The sequence below is a fragment of the Vespa crabro genome, chromosome 17, assembly GCF_910589235.1.
Source record: "Vespa crabro chromosome 17, iyVesCrab1.2, whole genome shotgun sequence".
Taxonomy (NCBI): Eukaryota; Metazoa; Arthropoda; class Insecta; order Hymenoptera; family Vespidae; genus Vespa; species Vespa crabro.
In genome coordinates, this window is record NC_060971.1 from 2,661,868 (window position 1) to 2,678,155 (window position 16,288).

A 16,288-nucleotide genomic window follows, 5' to 3' on the forward strand; every position below is an offset into this window, starting at 1 on the left:
CGATAATATACGACAAAATATTTATTCGTGTTATATTAAGAAATTAATAGTTTTTTATTTAGGAAGACACTTGATTGGAAATGGAAGAATAAGAAATGAAAAATAAAAACAAAAGAAAGTAACTAAACTTAACCTTAAAAAAAACACAAGATGGCCGAATTGACGCCATTTTTAAAAAGGCGTCTAACATTTCTCTTATCTTTCGATAAAAATAAAATATAATAAATGTCGATCGATAAAAAAAGGATATAATGGTAATCGTTAGAAATTTTCAACTATTATTGATCAAATGTGATGTTTTTTTTTTAAACTTTTTAAATGTTAAACACAAATATGAACTTACCACCTTCGACGGTGTATGAACTTTGTACGTGCCCTTATGCTGATAACGCTGTTGATAACCAACTGGTATCAGATCGGTATTCAATCGTAAATCTAATACACGTTTGACACCGTCCACTTCGAAGCCGACCGTTAACACATCTGCGTGATCGATGTCCTGAAAGATAAAAAAAAAAAAATAAGAAATAAAGAAAAAAAAAAACAAGAAAAGAAAATTATTATAAAATGTTCGATGGATTGTTTACAATTAGAGTACAGGATTAATTTTGATGTAGAAACAAAAAAAAAACATATAAATAAATAAAAAAAAATTTCGATTTTCGAATAATACTTTTAACGTTTATTACTGTATATTCGTATATAAAATGTTTTATTGGTCACATATCATAACTTATTTATCTTCGGATATCAATTGTAAGTATTATATTAAAATTACATTTTAGAATAAATTTTAAATATAATTATTTTTAAACAAAAAAATGTTCAGTATATGTCTTGTATAATTATACTCTATATTAACAATAAGTTATATTAGTATATTATAGTATTGTATTATTATAGTACAGTACGATATAATATACTAAAGAACATTATAATATAGTATAGTATAGTATAGTATAGTATAGTATAGTATAGTATAGTATAGTATAGTATAGAAAATATAGCACAGTATAATAGTATAATTATAATAATTAAATTAAGTTACATAAATACTCTTAAATCCTTTATTAAAGTATATTACAATTATAATAAAAATACTTATTATATTACTCTAATTTATTTCTTATACAATTACTATAGCATAATTATACTATATACAGATAACATTAAAAAAAAGAATCCATTCGTTCTTCCTTCGTCCCAGTATAACTTGAATTGTTTTGAATCCATTTGAAAAATCGGAAAACAAAGAGAGAACGAATATAAAAGAAAAATCGAAAATGCGAATGAAATGAAGGATAGAATTGGCCTTTCTTCGTGGTACAGACTCTTTCAATGTCCACTCTCACACGATAATCTATTCTTGGCTCTGTACCAATGCAAGAATCGTTTTCGATATTCCCGGCGTTCCTCTTTCGTGACCTGCACATCGTATCTCATGGAAAGGGACAGGTTGGGGATGGAGTAAGGTGGAAGGGGGAAAGGATTGAGGTGGGGAATGGTAGGTAGTCAATACCGGGGGGGGGGGTTGGGAGGAGGAGGGGGGGATAAAATCTATCGAGAGGTCAACCACGTTCTACGAATCCATAGATTCTTTCTTATAAGAAAGCATTTCCCGAACAATGAAAAATTTTTCTTTCCTTTTTTTCTTCTTTATTTTTTGTTTTCTCTTTTTTTTTTTTTCCAAAATAAAATCTATGTGCGGGAGATAAAATAATTATTGGACTTGATGTGTTTTGTTTTATTTTTATCAACATGTCGATCGTTAAATTAATTTTGAACAGATCAATGTATTAATATTCTGTAGTTTTTATTTAATATTTTTTATGTATTTACATAACTTCTTCTTCTTCTTTTTTTTTTTTTTTTTTTTTTTTTTTTGAATTGAACGTTTTGTTTGACTTTTGATTTGAGCTGTGTGTGTGTGCATATATATATATATATATATATATATATTTTTTTTTTAACTTGTTTTATTTATTAAATTAAATATAATAATAAATAATCGAATTTTATGATTATAATTAATAAATAAAATAATAATAATAATTTATATAAAAAAAAAAAAAAAAAAAAAAAAAAAAAATAAAATCATGAACAGAAATTTCTAGTAAACTCTTTAGTTTCTAACCGATAATAAATTAGAATAGCAATAATTGACCACACTTTTTTCTGATAAAAAAGCAAACTAATCCAACTTTTTTAAATGTAACCATAGTAATTTTTTCTTAATAATAATGTAGAAGATGACAAAACAAACTCAATTATTACAGACAATATTATATTAAATTATATTACAGTAGGAAATAAACAATTTTAAATCTGATAAAAACATAATTTTTCTATAAGATGATCGCTAGAAACGTAAATAAACTTGTAGAAACACATTAATGGTAATTCGCCGGAAATCTTACAGTCAAGGAGATTGGAAACAATAGACTCCTGCTTTTGTGACTGACCAACCAAGTCGGCGTTAGTAGAATTCTATTTTATCGATCGTTAATAGTATATTTCTAGAGAGGACAGGAAACGACATAACGGGATCAAACAGGATCGTATAGAATAGGACTGACTGAATAGGACCGAATACGGTATAATAAGAACGTACAGGACCGAATAGGATCAAATAAAACCGAATACAATCGAATATAATTTAATGGAACAGAATAGAACCGAAAAAGGTTTAACACAACCGGATAAGATTGAAAAGGATCAAATAAAATCTAATAGGATCGATTAGGATCGTCGAATAGGAAGAAATAAAATTTAAAAGAACAGAATAGGACAGAATAGGACAGAATAGGACAGAATAGAACCGAATAGATCCAAAATCAAATAGAATCGAATAGGATCCAATAGGACCGAATAGAATTGGATAGGACCAAATAAGACCGAACAAGACCGAACATGACCGAACAAGACCGAACATGACCGAACAAGACCGAACAAGACCGCACACAATCAAATAAGAATCGAACAAGACTGAACAGGATTGAATCGGATCGAATAAAATCGAATACGATCGAATAAAATCGAATACGATCGAATAAAATCGAATACGATCGAATAGGATCAAATAAAATGGAATAAATTCGAATAGGATCAAATATAATTGCATAGGACTACATACAGTCGAATAGGAACGAATAGGAACGAATATGATCGAATTTGACCGAACAGCGCCGAATAGAATCGAATAGCACCGAATACCATCGAATACAACCGAATATGAACGTATATGGCCGAATAAGATCAAACAAGACCGAATCGAATCAAATAGAAACGAACAGATTACAAAGTTCTTTGATGAGATCAAATCATATATATATATATATATTATATCAATATTTCTAAATATTTCTAAATACAATAATTCTAAAGATATGAAAATATATAATAGATATAATATATATATATGTGCGTGTGTGTATGCGTGTGTCCCAGCGCGTGTATGTGTGTTCTTCTATCTCTTATTACAATTGGAAAAAAATATCAACGCTAAAGCATTAAAAATGGAAGTAATGCAAAGCAGAACAAGTTGTTTGCCAGTTTTATATAACTCTTTCCTTTTCTCGCGAATTTTTCATCAACGATAAAAAGTGTACTATCCATAAAGTTTCATCTCAACTGCGGTAAAATAAAGAGAGAAAGAAAAAGAGAGAAAGAAAAAGAGAGAAAGAAAAAGAGAGAAAGAAAAAGAGAGAGAAAGAGAGAGAGCACACAACATACGTTAAATATACATATACATGTGCTTCCTTCGTTTTCTGCAATGGCATTTCAACGATGATATTGCTCTTTATGAAATCAGTTTTTACAGTAGAAAAAAGTAGCTCTTACATGTGAACCTCACAATTGCACATCCTGTAATCGACAACGAAACGACCACAACAGAATAACAACGGTGACAATAATGATAGTAGGTGTTTGCTTACGTGTGTAACTGCTAAATTTATGTCATCATGATGCATCGTTCATCAAAATCCAAACGAATTTCTATTAATCACACGAAATATAATTCAATGTTTTCTTTTCTTTTTTTTTTTTTTTTTTTTTTATATACAAAAAAAAAATAAATAGATAAATACATAAATAAATACATAAATAAATAAATAAAATTTTCGAAATTGTTTGATCTGTCATTGTAATGAAATTACTTTTAACTGTAATGAAATTATTTCTTTCGAGTTTTCTCCATTTTTCTTTCCTTTTTTTACATTATTTTTAAATAAAAAAAGTTTTCGATCTTCACGATCAAACCTGATGGAAAATATTAAAATTAATATATCAGGCAAACGAAAAAAGTTGCTATATTTTCCAGCTTAGAGAGAAAGAGAGAGAAAGAGAGAGAGAGAGAAAGAGAGAGAGAGAGAGAGAGAGAGAAAGAGAGAGAGAGAGAGAGACAGCTAAAATTATTTTTGAATATAATTATGTTTTGAAAAATTCGTGTTGAATAAAGGAAATTTAATTGAATAAAACTAACAGAGTATATCATTAGAATATATTAGAATATATTAGAATATATTAAGTCTCTTGAAAAGTTTTGACCTTTTTCTTTTTGACTTTTTCTTTCTTTTTTTTTTTTTTTTTAGAAACGAATTTTTTCTCTTCTTTTCCTTTTTCCTCTTTTTACATAACAAAAACACTAAATAAAATCAAGAAAACTTTCCGATACGTCTAATACATTTTTCATTTTATACACATTTTGTTCAATAAAGTAACGACAGAAACGAGGCCGATGGATATCGCTTGAAATCAATTAAATTTCTAATTAAATCGCAAAGGACTATAAATATTGGTAGTCGTATTTGACGACGAATCGATATGTTAGATGGATGAAATTATTATTCCACGAAATTAATAGTAATAAAGTTTGATCCGAGTTGTATCAAATACGTATTAATAATTTCATTCAATCAAACAAATATAATAAACGATATAATAATAATAATAATAATAAAAAATAATAATAATTTATTATTATTTTTTGTTTTTTTATATAAACCTTCTTTTCTTTTTTTTCTACTTTTTTTTTTTTTTTTTTTTTTTTAATCATTCAAAACTATTTCTATTCCAATTAGATAAAATCGTTTCAATTGAACATTATACATTGCACTTTGTATAATCTTTCAAGCAACACAACATAAGCACACATACGAAAGTATATAAATTTATTGTTATAAAAAAAAAAAAAAGAAAAAAAAAACAAACAAAAAAGAAAAATATTAGTTTTGTTAGAAAAAAGATCTAAGTTTTATCGATCGTAATGTCTGTAAAGTCAGTTTAACAAGATCATTGTAATATTTGTAATAAAGAAGGCTCTGATGAAGAAACAGAACGCATGTGCGACGAAACGAACGTACGAGAACGTACGCATACGAGTACTATAATCACAATTCTCACGATAGTGTCAAGGTTACGGTATACTATGGTCTCTTTGTATTCTCACTTGTCTTTTATAATTATCTTTTACTGTTCTTCAACACAACAAACAACGGAGGGTCGAGACCGTACCGACGTTTTTGCATTCAATTAAATTAATCCAAACTATGAATTCATTTATTTCAAGAATTATTTTAAATCATACGTAAGCGAATGTATGATAATATTTATTTAATTTGAAAATAATTATCACGTCACTTTGCATTAGTTTATATGAGTATGTACTTTGAAAAAAAAAAAAAAAAAAAAAAAAAGAAAAAATAATAAAAAATTTACTTTCTTATCTTTATAAAAAAAAATTCTTTGAAAAGAATTTGATTTATTTGACAATTATATTACTTTAAAGATTTTCATCAATATGTCAAAAATTAATTTCATTTGTTAATAACTATGGGTTCATCTTGTATACGTCCATATGAATATTTAGAAAAAAAAAGAAAAAAAAAAAAAGAAAAAAAAATAGAACTGAAAAATTAATTTTATATTTTCAAGAGAACTCATTGATAAATCTACAATTTGTTTCTTCAATTTCTATATATCAAACATATATAAAATAATATATTAATTTGACAATAATCATTGATTCGTTTTATATATACGAGTTATATATATAAGTATTTCGATAAGAACAAAGAAATAAAATATATCAAGTATTTATAAGAAAAATAACATATATAAAAAAAAAAAAATATATATATATATATATATACACATACATAGTTCAATATTTATACATATATAAAGTACATATATAAAATATATACATATATCTATATAAGAAAATAATTTTATTAGACAATTATGTTACTTTCAAATATGATCAGTATATCAAAAATTGATTTTATTTAACAATATTGATTGACTTTGTTCGAATCTATATGAACATATATTTTGAAGAAAAAAAAAAAAAAAGAAATAAATAAATAAATAAACAAAACAATAAAATTTTCTTATCTTTTTAAGAAAATACGTCGAAATATCACGTTTCTCTGACTTGTATATATCTAGTATATATACATATATATATATATATATATACATATATATATATATATATATATATATAAGAGAATATATATCTACATATGAAAGATATGAAGTCAAAGGAAGTGTCATTTCCGTGAGCAGTTTAGAGTCAGCTGATATGAACAAAGAACAAGAGTCGTTCGGAACTATTCATTCTAACCTTGCGTAAAATATCTGTTGGATTGTAGAACAGATGTTCTTCTGAATCAGGTGATAACCAGTTATAAAGTCTAACAGGATGTTACTTTCACACATACTCTATTTAAGTTATTTAAACGAAGGACAAAAGAGTTACGAAAAAGAACATATAGAATCTTTGAAGATAATACTTTTCTATAAATTTTTTTTTTTTTTTTTTTTCTTCTAAAGTAAAATATTTCTATAAATTTTTATAGCACATAATTTCTGATATTACATGATTATTCGACGTATCTTTAATTTGGCGAGCATTGTTTGAAATAAGATAGGATAAAAAAGAAAAAAGGAAGAAAGACAAATTTACAAAAAAAAAAAAAAAAAAAAAAAAGAATAGGGGTGGTCGTTGAAGAATGAAAATGAACTCTTAGGCTTTTAACAAATTACGATTATATGGATGAATAACGATGATAATGATGATGATCAAAATAATAATAATATATTCATAAAAATAACATAATAATAATGATAATATAAATATAATAATAATAATAATAATAATAATAATAATAATAATAATAATAATAATAATAATAATAATAATAATAATAATAATAATAATGACTTTAGCAATAATTAAAAATAATTACTAGCGCACGTATGTGTATATGTTTATGTATTTCTTTGGATTCACCATAAAATTATTTTTTTTCTATGTCAATTAATCAAATAATTTTTATTAACTTATATAAGAAATTGTTTAAACAATGATTATATTATTTTCTATTTACTGCGAATGAATATTTTTATTCGATAAAAATACAAAATATTCTTTTGATATTTATCCTATAAAAGTTCGTATATCTCAATACGATTTGATATACACTTTGATGTAGCCTTTTTGAATGAATGTGTTAGTAACAATACTATATCGTGTTATTTATATACTCAATTACATATATGCGTTCATAGGTATACTTACAGTATAGAAGCGCAACTTTCAAAACGCATTATATCGCCTACGGGCATACAAGCGATTTAAAGCGACTTCATTTCCTTTTGCCAACGTCGATTTTATTCGTTCATGCGTGTATATATATATATATATATATATATATATATATAAATGTGTGTGTGTGTGTGTGTGTGTGTCTATATAGAAAAATGTCGAATAAAGGAACCCTCCTTCAAGTTTTGCCTCTTACCTCTCAACTTGCTTTTGCTCTCTCGTATATTGGAAGGAACGGTCACTATATAGATGTACATAAGTAACGTTCTACCAACTTAACAGGGTAAATCATGGATACCAGAAAGAACATTGAACCTGTATTGTTCTCTCTTTTTCTTTTTTTTCTTTTTTTCTTTTCCTTTTTTTTCTTCTCTTCACTCTTCCTCTCTCTCTCTCTCACTCTCTCACTCTCTCTCTCTCTTTCTTTCTTTTTCTTTTGGTCCGATCTATATATACCATTATGTACACAGGATGAATCATGTGTATGTGTGCGTGTAACTCGTTTGACTGAAGTATTTTTTTTTTTTTTTCTTTTTGAAGAAATAAAAAAATAAAGAAATTTTTACGATGCAATATTAAACGAGAAAAATATTATGATAAATAGAAAGATCATAAAAGCAATTCTTTTCTTTTTTTTTTTTGCTAACGAACGAATTTATTAAGAAATTAAAAAAAAAAATAATGAAATTAACATTTATTCAGAAATTTAAAAAATAATGAAATTTTGCATGTTATAGTATATATGTATCAAAAAAATGTTAAGAGAAATTGAAAGATAATAAAGGAAAATTGTTCTTGCAATTGATTATATTTATTAAAAAATAAAAAAAGAAAAAAGGAATTTCTTTTTTCGTTGAGAAAATTTAATAAGTGATCACGAAATAAAGAGATTTGTTATAATTAATAAGAAATTCAAAAGAAAAAAAAAAAAAAATAAATAAATAAAAGAGAGAAAAGAAATTATTATAATAAAGAACATTTAATAAGAAATTAAATGATAAAGAAATTTGTCATTATAAAGATAATTTAATAAAAGATAAAACAAAGTAAAGGAATTATTATAATTTAAATAAAGGACAAAAAGAAAAGATGAAAAATATCTATAATTAGAAATAAGAAAAAAGTAAATATAAAATTTAAACGAATTGTTTGGATATATTTATAAACGCATCGCATCATATTTCTGTGATAAAAATATATTTACATGTATATAAAATATATATTAATGATTATTATATATTAATATATATTATAAATATATATATATATATATATTTTTTGTTATGAAAAGAAATGAAAATTCGTGAGACTACGATCTCGCAAAATAATATATAAATATTATTATATCAAAGCATAAATAAAAACACATATTTGATAAAAGAAAAATAAACCGATGATCTTTTGGCAAAACTTTATCATAGATATTAATGTAGGACTTATTAAACTTTCATGTCAGGCGAAAGAACAATCTCATTCGCACGAATAATATATCTATTTAGATTTCTATTCCATTATTAATCTCACCATTCTAAAGATTATTTTTATTATGAATTTTCATTTATATAATATGGCAATTAAAAAACAATTAATCGTTGTTTAATTAACCCCGTTATTACTACTCGAGAAAATATTTATGTGAAAAAGGGGATGGGGTCGTGGTATAATATAACGATGTACAAAGCAAGGAGATACGAAATTAATTAGAAACATCTTTGTAATTGTAATTAACGTAGAAAGAAACAAATTAACATTACTTTATTTCTATCATATTAATTATTATTAATTATTAATAATAACGAAATATCGTTTAACCTTTCATTGGAAATTTTTAAAGGCTATGATTTATCAATTACATTGATTTTATGAATAAAGAAAAGACTTTACATTTACATCAAACTTTCCTTTTTTTTTTTTTTTCGTTTTTTTTTCTAACCTTGCAAACGTTAACACATAAATATTTACGTATTAGATTCGATCAATAAATAAAATGTACGTGATGTATATTTATTAGAAATGTGTATATGTGCATTTAAACGAATATTATATCATATAGATGCATAGATCCCCAATACCATACTGCTGTTATTATACCAGTATTATTTATTTATATATTATCTACAATTATATATTAAATACAAAAAATATTGAAAATTACATTATTACTTATTGATCAGATCAATATCATATTATTTAAATATCATTCTTGTTTTATTTAAATATTATATTTATTAAATATTTATTAAACAACATAAACTTCAGCATTACTCATTGTCCAAGTTTTATAATTTTTTATGGCATATTTTATAATTTTTTATAATCGTTTTGTTCACTCATAAACATTCCCGTTATTTTATTTAAATATAAAATATTAAAAAGTTCGATATTATTCATTAGCCAATCTATTATTTTACTATAATTCATTGTAATAACATTACTTATTTAAGTACTATTAAAAAAAAAAAAAAAAAAAAAAAAAAAAAATACTAAAAATCCTGACATTATTCATTGGCCAATAAGTATTATCGTACTACAGATTCGTACAATAGTTTCGTTTACTATTAAATATTTTTATTATTTTATTTAAAAGGAAAATGTTAAAAATGTCGACATTACTCTTTACGAGGAACTTAATAAATTTGGAAGAGTATAGAAACGTACGTTTGAACTTCGTCATTTGACATTTCTCTTTCTTCCCTTAACGCATTTCAGAGACTAGCTAAGCGAGAGATGGCAAATAGCACGACTGCATTGTCGGATTTCGCATTCTTGCGACGTAACGACATTTGCATTGAAATTATTGCACCCGAGCGTGAATCGCTTTTCGCATTCAAAATTACCAAAGGAAAAGATAAAGACAAAAAGACGAAAGAAAGAGACAAACGCAAAAACATAAACATACATAAGTATGGATAATCTTTAATCGTAAATCAGAATAATAATTTTTTAAGAGAATTCTTGTTAAAGATTTATTAACATTTAAAGAAAAAATTAATATTATTATTATTATTATTATTATTATTATTATTATTATTATTATTATTATTATTATTATTAATATATAAATGTTATTATTTAATTTCAAATAGGTTTTTAATTATAATTAATTATGTTATAAATAAAATAATACTTTTAATTATAATAAAAATTCACTTTTATAATTTATATTTATATATAATTATTATAATTATATTACAATAATAAATAATTATATTGCAGAAAATTATAATTTAATAATTTAATAAATTAATAATTTAACAAATTAAATTATATTTTGTAAATGATTTAGGATTGAATAGTATTTTTATTGATTAAATAAAAAATTGACATTGCATTATTTAATAATATAATTTAATTTTAGATAGATGAATAAAGTATTATTATTATTTATTCATTTTGTTCGTTTAAATGAGAGAAATAGCTTGGGTTAAGGGATTGAAATAATGTAAATTATTAGATGGTATTTCAAAGATGAAAAAAATTGAAATGAAATATTTAACATAGGAATTTTTCAATCTATTCAAAAAAAAAAAAAGAAAAAAAAAAGAAAGAAAAAATGTATAATTAATTTATTTCTTAAAGATAATATTAAGTTAATAACGTAAATATTTTAATATTGATTAATAATTATTACTTAGAAGTTTTATACGATCATAGAATTAATATTAATAACAAATAATCAATATTAATTCAAATATATATTAATTTTAATTAAATATTTAAGAAATCGTATGTATTTGATTTATTATAGTTATTATTATAATTATTTATTATTAAACGATATACAACAATTCAATTTGCTTTGAGAGATTTTGTCAGATTTATAATATATCCTGAGAATTATAAAATTAATTGATTTTTATTTGGAAACGAAAAAGAAATTCGCAATATTTTTTATTGTAAATTTCTTTTTTTTTTTTTTTGTAATTATTCACGTTATCGTTATTAATTAAAAATATATCCTTACGTTCTCATTGGTCATCGATAACTGCCTTTTCGTTCTACCATGATATACTTGTGGTTTGATTAATGTGTGTCTGCTGAACTCTGGAGATGGTCCTACAACAGATAAAACAAATAATTCAATTTTATTTTTAAATTCATCATGGATATCCATGATATCCAAAATTTACAAATTCTTCCCACATCCCATTGAATATTAATAACATATTAATAACATATTAATAATAAACAATAATAAACAATAATAAAGTTAGATTATATAATCATCTTGATAAATATAATTTCTATCAAAAATTGACAAATTTTAAGATTAATACGACAATAATATTAATCATCGTATTATTTATAATAACAAAGGAAAAACAAATAATTTTGAAAATATACAAAATAATAATAATAATAAAAATAATAATAATAATAAAATAATTATGTATATAGGAATGATCTTATCGCAAATAATTTCAAAATTTTTTTTGAAAAAGAATAATGATAAGTATCAAATTATTAATATCAATTGATATAAATAAATAATAATAATAATAATAATAAAATAATTATGTATACAAGATGATTATTAATTTAAAGATCAATTGAATATCTCGTTTGTTAAAAGTAATAAAGATCTAATTAATTAAAAATCCATTAAACTATAGATTTATACGGAATGGTATTTTATTTTGTAATTCTTTAAAATATTTGACACATGAAAAAATCTTTGAAACTTTTCTTAATATATATATAAATATATATATATATATTCTATTACTTCTAACAAAGCAGATATTAAATTTATAATTAATCTGTGTAACAGTAATTTCTGTCTCAAATAATTAAAAAAATTTTATTAAATAAATACAAAATAATAATAATAATAATAATAATAATAACAGTTCCGTAAAAAAAAAAAAATATATATATATATATAACAATAACCATTCAGTTGGAAATAATGTCGCGAATTATTATTAATCCCTTATATTCAAACATTCTAGGGACATTAAACTAGTTCAAAATTAAGAGTAGTAACAATGAACTAGGTCGCCGTTATAGCTTTGATTGGCTCTTTAGTATGAGTCGTTTATAATACAAGTGTACTCGTACGAACCAGACGTACTAAATACATGTTACAGTATGATGCTCGTGCATGTGACGTTTTTATAGCAATAAGATTGACGTCAATGGTGGCGATGAGAAAAAGAAAAGAAAAAGGAAAAGAAAAAGAAAGAAAAGTAGAAGATCATAGTGAAAAACTTGTTATATGTATACATTCATATGCCGTACCGGAAAGGAGGAGTCATTGACCATGGAGTCACGAAATGAAGGACGAATTGTAATTAAGGATAATTATTTTAAGTGAGTTTAAATACACGTCTGAAGCATCCAGACATTTCATTGGCAATTTTTTTTTTGACCTTTTTTATTTCATTTCCTCTTTTTTTTTTCTTTTTTTTTTTTTTACGATCTCGAATCCCCCAATAATTTACAAAAATTATGACACTTTGTGGATCATACACAGACATAGTGAATTTGTCTCGCGAGTAAAAATATTTTAATATTTTTTTGCTGCTTGTGTTGTTTTTCTTCTTTTTCTCTCTCTCCAAAGTTGTCACACCAGATAAATATAAGATCATTGTATAGATTATTATAATAAAATTTGTTCCTATTGTAAAGGAAAAAGGGGAAAAAGAAAAAGAAAAAGAAAAAAGAAGGAAAAGGAAATAAAATTTTTCTAAATTAATATTTTTTACAAAATAAAATTTTCTTGAGACAAGCATTCTAATATTTTTTTTACTTTTTAAACTAAAATATTTTTCGATAAGTACTTTAAAACTAAAACTTAAACGAACTACAATCTTGTTAAACAAATATTATTTAGTAAAATTTTTCTAGATTAAAATATTTGAAAAAGGAAGTATTTGTTGTTCTTTTAAAATTATGAAAAGTAATAATTGAAACAAATTCAAAATGTTTTTTTATATTTTGAAATTATTTGTATATATAGACAATATTTCGTTCATACAAAATGAAATGCATTTTTGGTTATTATTCATTTTTTTAATTTAAAGCGATAAAAAATAAATATTTTCGTAGATCGTGACATTTTTTTGTTTTGTTTTGTTTTTAATGTATTATCTACATTTAAAAAAAAAAACCGAAAAGATAAATACTGAAAAACTTCTTTAGACAAATATTTGTCAACTTTAATCCAATCTATTATTTGTCTTTTTTTTTTTTTTTTTTTTTTTTTTTTTTTTTTTTTTTTTTTTTTTTTTTTTTTTTTTTTTTATGAAAACTCATATGTGTTTAAACAATTAATTAATTTCGTGAACCATTATTTGCAAAATATATTTCTTTATTCTTTCTCTTTATTTCTATTTCAAAGATTACATTAAATTAAAATTCATTGGATGTAAATACTTTTTACTTATTATTATGCACTTATTTATGTGTGTGTGTATGTGTGTGTGTATTATTATATACTTGGGAATATACGATACACGATGACACAATAAATTATTTAAACGAACAATCATAAAAAGAAATAACGTTTTACACGAAAAAAACATTCCCCGTATGTCCATAAAGTTTCATGTTACCTTTTTTATTATCCCACACACACACGCATATATATTTTTTATATTTTTTTGCACTCATGACATTTTCTTTTTTGTTATTAGTAAATAAAAAGTTATATATTTTTTCTCTCCTCTTCAGTTATTCTATTGATTCTTATAATAATTATCGATTTCTTTTGTACTTAATCATTGTAAACGACGATATTGTTAACTCACCCGAGCAATTTCGATTAAATTAAATGAATTAAAGATCGAATTAGGAATTGAAACTCGTTAAAAAATAAAAGAGGACAATTAATAATAAATAAATATAAAATTCTTTAATAAAAATACTTTAATGCGAAACAATTGTAGTAACATGTCACGATTGTCCTGGAAGACAAAAAAAAAAAAAAAAAAAAGAAAAAAAGAAAAAAGGAAAGAAAAAATATATTGTATATATTATAACGCGACAAATATAATAAAACTTGGCATTAAAATTGAAAGAGAGGAAAAAATACTTGTTAATATGAACCCTCAATAATAATAATAACATTAAATATTTAATAAGGATTAATTAATTAATTTAAAAGAAAACAAAAAAAAAACCGATACAACCTATTGCGTATTAAATACAGGAATTTTTGTTTTAAATATTTCTTTTAATTTTTAAATTATTATCTAATGATATATAATTAATCATAATTTGATATATGAAATTATTATCCAATGATACGTAATATAAAAAAAAAAAAGAAAAAGAAAAAGAAAAAAAAAATTTTTAATTCGTATTAAAAAATTTTACGAAATCTAACTAGATATAAAATATTAATATAAGATCGAATTGATTTTTTTATTTTGCATTAAATTAAATTGAAATCAAATTGAAATCAAATTGAATATACGAGATTCTATAGTATATGCAATTTCTGATTCTTAGCATATCCTTGTCCCAACATGCTGTCCTCTTAGCATACGACTATTTGGTCTGCAAACGCACCGGATGTTCTCGCCCTCCGCCCTCCGCCCTCCGCCCTCCGCCCTCCGCCCTCCGTCCTCTGCTTTTCGTCATCCGAATATTCGAATACATTATATTCTCATCGTGTATGTGTACCCTCGGTAAATATCCCGCATAATGCAGTCACAGTTTCCACGGTTTCCATTAAATTTAAATAACCTTTATATTTTTTTTTTTTTTTTTTTTTCCTATGCCAATACGTAGTACTTAACAACACGCTTTTGAACACGTTATAAATTACGTTATCTTTATTCAAAGGAGAACAAAATTTTTTTTCTTTAAATAATAAAAAGAAAGATCAATTTTATCTTCGTTCACCCGCGCACATTAATTTGTAATTATAGTTTTAAAAAGTCGATTATTAATTAAACTATATATTTCATTATTTTCATTCGCATTCTATCGTCGTACAATTTTATATACAAGAAAAAAAAAATAAGAAAAAAAAAAAAAAAAGAAAATTAGACACAGCTATTTTGAAAAGAATGTTTCGCATGCATTTACAATTGGATTAATTTTTAGTTGCATTAAAGGTTACAAAGCTAATTATATTTAAAAACTATTCAGAACTCTCAAAAGAGAAAGAGAGAGAGAGAGAGAGAGAACTCTCTGTGAAATTGTACTCTTCTCTCAGCTACAAATCTCATGTTTAATTGAACAAAAAAAAAAAAAAAGAAAAAAGATAGAAATAGATAATGTATCATCTTTTTTCTTCTCCTTTCTTTTCTTGTTTCTTCATTCTTTTGTTTTATTCGAAACAGAATCCACAATCGACGATGTATAATTTTTTTTTATCAAACGTATAGTCGAAACTTCAATCAAATTCACGACACGCGTGGGTGTCTCGAGAAGATAATTCTCTCTCTCTCTCTCTCTCTCTCTCTCTCTCTCTCTCTCAACCACCGAAAAAAAAAAGAAACAAAAAAAAACCTATTCCGTGTACTTTACACAAGCATAATCAAGAAAACATCAAATATTAATCATTTTCACTTATTAAATATTTACTCTATTTATCCGTCTTTAATCCTTTAACATTAAAAACTCTTTTAAAGGAGAGGATATATGACCCCCTTGAAAAAATTTTCCATAAGTGCATAAGTTTCATTATAGGGAAGCCGATAAGGAAAATATAATGATAGAGAA

General features: G+C 23.8%; 1 protein-coding gene across 1 annotated transcript in view; it reads right to left on the minus strand.

Annotated features, from left to right (window-relative positions):
• Positions 1–16,288, minus strand: part of LOC124429980 — a 77,114-nt gene that overhangs the window by 20,278 nt on the left and 40,548 nt on the right. Inside the window, exons 2-3 of the mRNA XM_046975933.1 lie at positions 11,577–11,668; positions 344–499 (exon numbers count right to left, since the gene is read on the minus strand). Of these exons, the coding sequence (XP_046831889.1) occupies positions 344–499; positions 11,577–11,668 (248 nt within the window). The remainder of the gene's footprint in view (positions 1–343; positions 500–11,576; positions 11,669–16,288) is intronic.